This window comes from Protomyctophum bolini, assembly GCF_963924005.1.
Source record: "Protomyctophum bolini genome assembly, chromosome: 4".
Taxonomy (NCBI): Eukaryota; Metazoa; Chordata; class Actinopteri; order Myctophiformes; family Myctophidae; genus Protomyctophum; species Protomyctophum bolini.
In genome coordinates, this window is record NC_137865.1 from 37,697,772 (window position 1) to 37,709,783 (window position 12,012).

The window sequence follows — 12,012 nt, forward strand, 5'->3', positions numbered from 1 at the left end:
CAATACGTCTCTTAGAAGCTATTCAAAGAGGGTTCTGTCCTTGACCCTTAAGGAGCTTGTAATGTGGGCTATTTTCCCACTCTTTATATTAGCCGGCAGAAACGGGGAAGGGGGATGATGGTGGGGGGAGGGGGGGGTTGGATGGTGGTGTGGGTGTGGGGTACTCGCTCTATGCCAGTCGCCTTCACACTAGGAGACCTGCATGCACTGGCTCTGGTTCTTTTAGAAAGCACACACACGCACACGCACACGCACACGCACACACACACACACACACACACACACACACACACACACACACACACACACACACACACACACACAGGTCTACCAGCATGCGGTCATTTCATAGGAAGAGAGGCGAGGTGAAGGTTGGGAGGGTGAGGCAGTGCGAGGGGAGAAAGGGGAGGGAGGGTGCTGAGACAAGAGGGGCCCCCCAGACTCGGTGGGGGGTCAATCTTTAAGGCCGCTTCATCTCTCCACAGGGGGGGAGCCCGGGGTAGGGTGGGTGGGGGCAGGGAGGCACAATCTACAGAGGGCAGTGTGCCCCTGCTGGTCAGCGCGGGGAGCCCCACGTTACCCAGTTATCCATGACAACCAGAGGAGAGAGAAAGAGAGAGAGGAGGGAAGAAAGTATAAAAGAGAAAGTGAGAGAGGGGAGAAATATTGTGTGTGTGTGCCAGTGTGAGTGTGTGTGAGAGAGAGAGGGGGGGCATGGCAAAGCTCAGCTGCAGTCAAAAAGCACTCAGTCGGAGCAGAGAGTGAAGAACAAAGCACCCAGTGATTTTGGGTTTTTCTTCTTTGTCTGGTTCATATTGTCGACAGACATGTCCTTTACTGGAAATAAAAGCAGCTTTGAAGATCGTGCGCACTCTCTCTCCCTCTCTCTCTCTCTCACACACACACACACACACACACACACACACACACACACACACACACACACACACACACACACACACACACACACACACACACACACAGAGCTAATTGAATTATGTTTACAATGGAAATGGTTCCTTTTCTCGTCTATTGTAATTCCTCTAGTGGGTAACACGTTTGACATTTCTTGGAGGGCTGTATCTAAGGGCTGTATAGAACACAGTGCTTGACATCGAAGGGTTCGGCCTTATTATATAAAATAATTTAAACAAGAGGGCATGAGTTTTCTTTCAATTATCGTCATGTATATTTCAAGACACTGCACTTCCATCCCAATATGGGAAGAGCCATTATGCACGGATAGGTTATGCTTGGCCCAAATGAATGGGTTTTAAACTAATCCTATAAAAACTGTTCAAAGAAAAATTAATCCGCCACAAATCAAGTGAAATAATAAACCCTCAGGAATTATTATTATTTAAAGCCTGGAATCCTCATGTCACCCCAATAACATGCCCAAATTCTGCATGCTAAAATTGTGACAGGGGAATCGGCCTTGGCGGTTTGAATCCATTCCATAGTTTCTTTCCTCTGTCTCTCCAGTGTCCCCGTTTGTTTTCTCTCCATCCAGCATAGGGCTACATTCTGGCTTTCTGCAGATAGTTCCCAAACAAAAACAAGTCCCTCTGCACAGAAGATTCAAACCAGAGTTTGTAGCAGGCCTACAGTAGCAGGGCTGCTGGCAAATTTTATATTTACCTGTTGTGTCACCTAACAAGGGAGAGCAGAACTACAGGCAATGAATAGGTTCCTTCCTCGCTGCTTTAATTGAAGATTATGGCACACCACATCATAGTTCCAGCTCCATATTTTCTCTTCGACACCCCCTCTTTCCCTGTTTCTGTAATATTCTCTGAATCCCAGTTGCAGTTGCGGCGGTTGGCCACGTCTAGGTGCTGTCGTCTAACTACTGGCCCCGTCTTCGCCTGCCTGCCTCTCTGCCTCTGCTTCAGCCAACCCGGGCTGTGCCGAGCTGCTCCCTGCGGGATCAGAGCGCTCCCCCGCCGGGACCCTTCTCTCACATCCCCCTGCTGGGACGCGGCTACATTTCCAGCCAAGCACTGCCTGCCTTGGCTTTATTATGTGTGTCTGCGCCGCAGCCCCGCCAGCAGAGGCAAGCAGAGGAGGAGGGAGACTGGTAGCCAGAGTCAGGACAAAGAAAAAGCAGGGAGACAGAGGCTAGCGAAGGGTTAGACAGTATCAATATTAGGCTATTACCAACACCGCTGCCGGGGCGATAGGAAATATTAAAAGAAAGCGGGAGAAAGCGGGGGTATTAAAACGCTATTCCCCCCGGGGGGGTGGAGATGCAGGCGAAGATTGCAATGCCCATGCCACCAGAACACCACCACCACCTTGTATAGATATAGCGGGACGGAACACGAGAGGGCTGGTTGGTTCGGTCAGTGCGGTTCGGTGGAAAAAACAATACTGAAATAGTAACTGCTCCAACAAAAAAGCCCACAAGAAGACGCGAGGAAGAAATCACATTTCCAGATTTTCGGAAGAAATCTTCAACCGCCTCCGAGATCAGATCACCCAGGCTGTCTTGACTGTCACGTAGCCCACTGTTTGGGCTCATCGGACCGGCGGCACCCATCCATCCACCCATCCATCCAGTACCGTTCAGTCAACCGTCGCTGCAGTCGACTCTCCGGGACGGAACGGACGGCTCTGCCGACAGAGTCGCGCTGATCTTCGGCCAAAGGAACAAAAGACCCGTCGGCGTCGCGGAGCGCTCTCTCTGAGGGAGAAAACACATTGATCTGGAAGTTAATTCCGCCTATTCTACAGGTTGACCCCGACAGACAGACATCTACATTCTACAGCCGCTCAAGTTAAATCGCCTGCCTGTATCAAAGTGTTACCTCTGCTCCTGTGGTCTTTTTTTGGGGCTGAACTATATCGGCTCTTATTGCCACACAGCGACTCAAGTTGCCGCATTGCAACAGGCGAAGAAGTGGAGAAAAATATAAAAAATAAAAACCCGTGTGCCCATCCGTAGGATTTGCTGAAAGCAGAACAACAAACAGGACAGGACCAAACGAGCAAGATAATAAACACGGGCGGTTTGAGACCACAGAGAGAGAGATGTCGAGACGAAAACAAGCCAAACCACGCTCCGTCAAAGGTAAGATACTAAGAAGAGATCATTCATGATGGTTCTCTTACTAAACTGAACTCACACTACGCTACTGGGGATAGAAACACGAGCAATAATAAGACTGCGTGGAGCACTCCTCCAGCGCCTTGAATGACATGTTCATGCATTGGATTATCAAACCATCCAGTTTAAATTGTAATTAAACATAACCGAGGGGGAAACGCATCTATTCCTTCTAGCGTAACAATTAGTTTACTCGTTTACATTTTTACTGTCTACTGGTCTACTAATTGTTTGCAATTAGTCACCAGGTGTTGTGCTTTTCCTTTAATGACTTCATTCCCCCAAGTTGTTGTTGTTGCCATAATCATTTGGATAATGATGCCATGTGATGTGAATGTGATGGGACACTCACTAGTCACTATGGTTGTTGTGTTCGGATGAACTGTATGTCATAAAGTGACTCCTGGACTGGTATAATTAATGTGCTTTTTGGATTTAGAAATTGTCACATTTTAGACCGTTTGACCTGACCCCTAATGTTGGGCACTTGGTAGGCTACTTAAATTATTTACTTTTCTCTCATCGATTAATTCATGTGTCATTTCTGAAACGAAGGGTGGGCTTTTGCAGACTATTGCACACTTATTTAGCCTATATTTGTCTAATTCTAAGCTTATTAAAAACACTATTTGTATAAAAGCTCCTTATAGTAAATATTCCACACTTCGGGTGTATGCATGCACATTATGTCATGTAATCATTTTCAAATATTTTCTTCTCCCACTGAAAGTAATTTTTTTTTATTTATTCTGACAGTAAAGTATTGCTATCTGCTGTGGTGCTGTTGTGGTATCTGTTATGCAAGGTTGAGCATGCATGTGTAGGCAGTGTAGCATCTCACCACACACAGGAATTCATTTTAGCATACATTCCAGAAAAGTCCCAAGTTTGTTTTATTTTCACCTCTTCTTCATATAATAAAAAACAAAGCGTTTTCAAGTGTTTGGAGACATGGCCATGGCCATGGCCATTCACCCTATATAGCATAAGGTGGTATCCATTACATTGCATGGATGAATGGGCATCATGCATGTTGGCATGTGGTGGCCCCTGGCCCCCACGTTTCCTTTATGGGACCCAGATGGGCAACGAGGCTGGCTGACCACCATGTGGTCCTGGACCATCATCGAATGCCTCCCCTCCCCCAGTTGTTCCACAATGTAGGCTTTTTATCCTCTCAAAGGCTGTGGAATATATTTTTACCTGCAAGAATAGTTGAATGAATACTGTGATTTTTCATACACTGTCAAATTCCCCCCCGAGTGTTCACATGTAACCAAATGTACTCGTAACTATTATAGGATGATTTCAATGTTTTTGACCATGTCAAGGTCAAGGCAATTTGTAATGACATACATACTCTGCAGGGCAAAAGACGACAAACGAGAAGAATTGTTGAATGTCATTATTTTAGTTTGGGCAATCTATTTGTAGTGGTGTCAGCGGACTCTGCAACACTGGTCTCTAGATACCAATAAATCACAATGTGATGGGAATTTATTGAGGCCACTTGGTTTGACCAAAACAAATTGGTTATCTGATTTGAATTAGATTAGACATTAATCTAACAGATTACACACATGCACGCACGCACACGCACATATAGATATATAGCCTATATATAATCTTACATTTAATATTCAACTGACAAACTGTGAGGAGGATGTGTCATTGATAAGTGACAATTTTAGCAAATTAAAGAGCATACCGGTGTATTATTTGTAATAAATCACAAGTCATATAAATTTGAGTATTATTATTATTATTATAAATGTGCCCTCTTATTTATTTGGATTTCCTGAGCTTTTATTTGACTCACATGTGTGGCACAGTGTGGAGAGACAGGAAGCTGGGGAGGGACATGATGCAAGTGGTCTGTCCGTCCGGCCAGGAATCGAATCGGGGACTCTCCGGTGTGGAATTGGAGCTATAGAGCCATTTGATTCTGTATCGGGTTGGCCCGTTTCTTCTTCTGTTTAAAGAGTCCTGGAGATGGGGCTAGTAGTAGTAGCGCCGCTGGCTAAAGCACATGCAATGTCATGTTTGACACATACAGTATAATTCCTTCCGTCTCCCATCTTCCCTCTACACACTCTCTACACCACTGGCATAATATCTAGAAATGCCTTTTGATGATTTGATTGATACACACAAGGCATGTCTCCAAAGTATCGACAGACGCATCACATCATTTAATTGTTAATACGCAGCGAAATCTTTTCTTTGTGTGTATTGATAGTTGTTACTTTTGTGTGCATCATCTTAACGGATAACTTACTCTAATTGGCTGTGAGATGCTGAGAATGTAAGGTTCTCTCTGGATGATAACCTATGCAGCTCCTGTCATTTCTGTCTCTGTCTGAGCCAGGCTGAGCTGTGTTGTGTTCTACCCGGCAACACTGCTATAGCATCCTCCTGGTATCACAGAGGGCTTGACAAACACTGGCCTGGTGGCCCAACAGTATGTTTGAGCCCCCCTGCCCTGGCCCCTATTGGCCAGTTGAGAAAGCCTTTAACTGGCCTGGCGTGTCTATTAGTGTTGTTTTTGACAGCACATTTTGATCTTGTTGTAGTCTTTTGAATAAAATTCCATTTGGTTTTAGTCACATTTTGTGTTAGTGTTAGTCTTGTTGTAGTTGACTCTAAGATTTCCGTTGACTAAATGTAGTTGATTTTGTCGACAACATTTTTTTTGGCAAGACGTAATGCCTGATTTTACACTTGGTTGCATGCTGAAAATAGCCGACCTGCAACAACAGAGCTTGTAGATCTGCTATTGTGCTATGTGACAGCCTTCTTGATCACTTCGAACCGTGACATGATGATATGTGATGGCTTGTCATGACTTTTGATGAATGGATGCATCTTTGTTTATGGCAGTCTTATTCTAGAAGTGTTGGAGTTACATTTATTCACTACTCACTAGGAAATTAATAAGCAAGATTATGACTGAACAGTGCTATAGGTCTTCATTTAGTGCCGGAGGCTAATGATGTAAAATAGGAGTGTAATTTGTTAGTGATGATTATTCTATTGATAACTGTTTTGATCAATCATTGTTTGTACATAAATCAATCAACCAATGAACGTAATCACTTTGTCAGATTAACCATTACAGCCCTGTTGGGCATCTGGTCCATTTATGTTATATTTAAAGACGTGGTACAAACAACATAGAAATAATTACTAATAAACATGGGATGGAAGACAGTCAATGATTTAACTAAATACATATTATTTTGTTTATATGATGAGCTCACACACACACACACACACACACACACACACACACACACACACACACACACCATATGCACTCCTGTAACTTTCACCAGCACAATAAAAGAAAATAAATACCCCACCCCCATTAGATAATATATTTTGTCTTATTGATTAAATCAGTTATTTTGAGTACCTGTTGCCCTACTGTAAACTTGTGTGTGTGTGTGTGTGTGTGTGTGTGTGTGCGACTGCGCGTGCATGCGTGTTTGTGTATTTGTGCGTGCAAATGTGTCTTTTCATTTGTAAGATATATGTCCTTTGTGTTTGTTTTTGCATGCATCATGTGCATCCATTCCCTGTGTGTATGTTTGCTCTGCGCGTGCCTGTGTGTGTGTGAGCATGTCAGCCAGGCAGTTTGGTCCCAGCAGCCAGGATAACCAGAGCTTAGCTTTAGTCAGGCAACCAAGTGAAGCAGAGCGGAGAAAAACTGAGCCGAGTGAGCTACTACTATGTGTGTGTGTATTTTGGGGGGGGTTATGGTGTAGAGCAAAAGTGGTATAGCCCCAGCTAATGTTGGACTAGCTTGTGTAGCACACGTGTGTGTTTGTGTGTGTGTGTGTGTGTGTGTGTGTCTGTCTCGCTATCTCCCCTCCACACCTTGTCCCACTGACAGTTTGGCAAAACTCTGCATTGGGGAAAGAGGGAGCGAGGGACAGAGGGGAGGAGACCTGAAGGTGGAGAGGGAGACAAGGGGAGTGGGGCAAAAGGGGAGACGACGGGTGGACAGGGGTGGAGGAGAAGAGGGGTCATGGCAACCAGAATGGCACACGGACGGACGGCATGCAGGGCCGGCAGGCCAGTGGACGGAGGGAGAGAAACGCACGGAGGGGAGGATGAAGGGAGAGCAGGAGGGCAGAGCAGCGAGGTGTGTGGGGTTCACCGGGGGGATTATCTGTGTTTTCATGTTCTCCTGTCTTTCACCTGCTCACCCAGCTCTGACTGGCTGGCTCTGTGGCAAACCAGGCATGCCAGCGCAACAGCAAAACAGCGCTGAGTCCCACTTCGCCCATCTCATGTTTTTTTAGATTTGAATAAAAGCCTTGAATAGTCTACGGCATGTAGGCCTACTATAGAAGAGGACATGTATGCCTCTTTGTTCCACGAACTTCAGATTAGCCATGTGAAACCGTAGGTTCACATTCTATAGGCATGTCAGAATAGGCCAAATAGGGGAACATTTGGTTAAAAAAATGGCCAAAATAACAGATCTACAAGCTCAACCTTGTAATTCAACGATTTTCAGGAAAAGAGACTTTACGTGTAGACTAGAGGGAAGAAAGGAAGGGACCAAGTATAGACCCCTGGCACTGGGGGACCCCGGTAAGCTGAAGTATATTTGAGTTGACCTTTGATCAAATTGTATGCCTTACAAACGTTGTGCGAATCACTTGCGATTCCTCTTTCGGTGGCGCCGTCGCCAGTCACTTCCTGTGTTTGAGCGGATGAGCCTTTACAACAATTAGGCCTCTGGTGGGGGGGGGGGGGGGGGAGCGGGGGGTGGATGTGACTAATTGCAGTCGGTTAATTGAACTCTGGCTAATGGTGCTATGATGGGCTGTGTAACCAGCTGAGGGGGGCGAGAGAAGACGAGGAGGAGGGGTTGCGAGGGACAGAGAAAATAGAGCGAGTGAGGGCAGCTCTTCTCTTATCACAATATTATTTCTGAGGATTAATCCCTTTTTAATGTGTGTCTTTAGCGAGGCGGCGAAGCTCTACTCTGTTCGTCTGCACATCCTATCTCTCTCTCTCACTCGTTCTCTCTCTATCTCTCTCTCTCTCTCATTCTCTCCGCTCTCGCGGCCCCTTGTGTCTCTCATGCATTATGTAGCGATGATTATTACTTAATTACACATTAATAAATCCGCTTCATTTGCAGGACATTAAGCGGGAGTCGGGCGCACATGACAGGGTGGGAGACGGGAGGAGAGGGAGGGAGGGAGTGAAGGAACTAAGGACCGCTACTTTCTATAATATTATTTGGTTTGCTTATTAGAGTGTGGTTTACAGTCAACAGAGCCAAATGAGGCCTTTGACCTGAAGGAGGGGTTGGAGTAGAGTTGAACTGGGATCTTCCTGGCTAATGGCATAATTTAAACTCTCTCTCTCTCTCTCTCGTTTCACACTGCCTTCCACACAGCTGTTACCGTAACTCTTGAGTGTGTACTCCATTTAATTACATTTGTACACACTGAGTTAATTTGATTAATAAATGAACCATGGCGATTTTACTGTGCAGCACCATCCACTTTATGTTTAGTATATCTATTGTCTTGTGTTGTTAGATATCGGCAGCATTATGGGGAGATCATAGCTCGACTCCCCCGGTTGAATTCTTGTCAGATTCATTGTTACGAGGGTTACATTCCTAGATAGATAGACTTTTAGATTCCCCCCCAAACCAAAGAAAGAAATATTGGCAGGACATAACTCTACATGTGTAATGTGAGCTATGTTCTGTGCTCAATAAAGTTATATTTAAATTACAATAGTCGGTAGCTTAAATATTGTATTTCTTTCATAGGCTGTTTCCGTAAAGCAGTCTTAGAAAATGTGACGGTTACTGTACCCTTTGTGGCAAAGCTAACTAAAGTCTGTAATAATTTGTTTCAGATTTGATACACACTGCATCTTAGCTTGGCTCATCTAGATGGCTAGGCTCATGGCGTGTTGTGCAGGAATGCTCTTTTAAGGTCTCAAATGAATCATGTGATATTTGAATGAATCTCGGTGGATTATTCTCAGGTTTAGTAGTTAGTCTCTCTGCGGTGCTACTGGGGGACAACATGCTTAACTAATGAAATATAAAAGAACTGAACACGACTGGAGGCAATATATTAATCTGACTTTAACACCAATGTGGTGGTTATGATAAATACAGTGTGTGTTTTAGGGAGTGATTTATTCTGTTTGTTTTTATATCGATGCTCTGGGCAAATTCCAAACTTATATGTGTTTTACTTGTTTTTAGACAGAATGGAAGCAGGCTGAGGGTACTATTAATTATTAAAATAATAATTTTGTTACTGAATATATTCAAGCTTTCTTTATAGTTCCATCTTGAGTCCGCGTGCATGAGAGTGAAAATATTGTGTTGTGGTTTCCTCAGACATTGTACCAGATGAGTATATTTATCATATTATAAAAATCATTATGTATGTAATCAAGTCTACATCTTTAAAATGACCTATTTGTACCTTACCTTGCATACCGTGGCATTCAAGGAAGTTAATCCCCCCTACACTGCTACTAGTAAAAAAAAAAAAAAGTTAACAACCAAACTTGATTTGTAGTTGTACATAGGGCAGTGATAAATCGTTAAATTGCTGGAACAAAAATAGTATTTATGATATGTTTATTTGCATTAATCTTTTTTCCCAGGCAATTAAATGTTCTCAAATAAAAAACCTTAGTCAAAATGTTTTTTCAAATTGTAAAATATTACACTTTTTGTCAAAACATTGATAGTTTTTGGTCTAGGACTCTCCTAAAAAATAGCATCGGTCAGGTTCTGGTGGTAAAGTCTTGCTGGAACGCCTTGCTTGGCCTAAGATAAAGTTGTTTAGTCACTCATTTTGAACACGAGAGAATCTCTCTGGGAGCTGGGGCTGGCTCTGTTTTCATTTTCTTCTAGGCGTGCTTTGTGTGGGCAGCCTTATTGACTCTGTTATGGGTCCATTTCATTACATTTGTATACTCGTGGATGAATTAGCACTGAGAAGTTTACTATAGTATGTAGCTCAAATCATAAAAAGGCACATTGAGACTACTGATTTTAAACAATAATGATGAATGCATTATGCATGTCACCAGAGGGCCCACAAGCAATCATGTTTATCTGACCACTAACCCACTGTTTCCATGGCAGATGATAATTCAGTTCAATATGACTGAACACTAGCACACAATAACAATACAGTATGTCTGTTATTGTAGGCTCTTGGGACAGGAAGTACTTATAGACCCCTCTCTCAAAACAAACATCTGACATCCCTCTATAGGTGAAAGAAATCAGGTGATGAATGATGATACCTGATACCAATACCCAGCTTCGTATGAGTCCGTATTTTATAACCGTAACCATAATGACGTCTCCCTTGTGTGCACATCTGTATGAGTGTGCGTGCGCGCATGATGTGTATCCACATCTGCATAGTAGAACAGTTAATCCCTGCTATCTCTGCTCACTTTCACTCTCTGGCTCTTTCAATCTCCTCTGTGTCTCACTCTCCCTCCTCATCTGGCTTTACCATTAGAATAGTTTTATTGTCACCCTTTGGCAGAGCACAGGAACTTTCACTGGGCGCCTGCTTCGTATAAAACTCACAGAGTGACCTACCATGGCGCTCTGGGAATGCAGCGAGAGAGATTTTGGGCCTCATTCGCTAAGCCCCGGGTCCGCACATATTTTGTATGTCTGTGCATTTCCGCAACTTTCCACGTTCAGAATCTGATTCATCTATCTGTTTTTTGTTTTTGTTTTGTCCCTGAATTGTGGTGGACTTACTCTCAATTTCTCGGGAGAGGACCTTTATGCCACAAACCTTTCGAATGTGTTATTTGAATGCTGTGTTCTTCATGCAAAATCAATAATAGTGCCAAGCCTCAAATACATTATTTATGTGCCCAACATTTGTCAACACATATAAAAGACAAGAACAAAATATGTATTTTAAACGATCTATTGCTTGGATATACTAGCCTATATTATAGACGTGAAACAAATTCAAACTGATTTTTATTTATCAGGTGGCAGGTCGAGTTTGCTTTTGGGTTGCCTGACCGGGCAAGTGCTCATTTGAGAGTGGACGCAACCGTCTATAAACATAACACAAGATATCTGCCTGAACGTGGACAGAGCGATATTTCTTAATTCTTATCGCACAGCCCCATAAAGTAAAAACAAAAAGTGTTAAATTGAGCGGTAATTAAAAGTGTACCTATCATTTTATAATGGACAATTTACCTGGTTTGGTGTGAATGTGTGTGAATATAATGCACAATCTATGTAAAGCACTTTGGATAAAAGTGCTACCGTATAAACATAACATAGCACCATTTACCATTTAGTGTCAACCCCTGTAGTGTGGGTTACATCTCGCTGTGTCCAGTAGACAAGATCCATTCCCCATTCCAATGTAGGACAGTGATATAATATAATTTCCCGTCAGTAATCAATAAAGCTCTGGTCCATAATCTACCGGATAGCAGCGTTCCAACTTCCAGTATATGCCCTGGTTTCCAGCATAATGTTTTTACCTCGGTAAAGGTGAGCAACGTTCAGAAAAGGCTTGTATAATATTGTTTGTTTCCACGTTTTATTAGCCTTTTATTTGTTAGTGCGGTAAACTTTTTAAATTTCTTATTCTCACAACACTTGAGAGCATTACTTTATTACGGTTCAGCTGATCCATCGTGAGATCTGTTCTTTTTGAAGAAGTTGGAACTTCTTCAACACGGTGAAGTTGGTTTCACGTTGTGTGATGTCAGTTTGAAGTTGGATATTTCCTGTTGCCTTTTATGAATACAACAGTTGAACAATGCAAATGATCTACTCGTGATTGTGAACACGTTTCTCAAATACGAACGGCTGGGATTCATCATGCCTGCAATACACAAGTCAA

At 43.3% G+C, this 12,012-nt stretch overlaps 1 protein-coding gene across 4 annotated transcripts in view; it reads left to right on the forward strand.

Moving 5' to 3' along the window:
- Positions 1 to 1,914: 1,914 nt before the first annotated feature.
- The window catches only part of znf423 (zinc finger protein 423), a 191,948-nt gene continuing 181,850 nt past the window's right edge, over positions 1,915 to 12,012 (forward strand). For all 4 annotated transcript variants that reach the window (XM_080760910.1, XM_080760911.1, XM_080760912.1 and 1 more), the window contains exon 1: positions 1,915 to 3,073. In XM_080760910.1, coding sequence (XP_080617036.1) covers positions 3,034 to 3,073 — 40 coding nt within the window. In that variant the 5' untranslated portion in view covers positions 1,915 to 3,033. The remainder of the gene's footprint in view (positions 3,074 to 12,012) is intronic.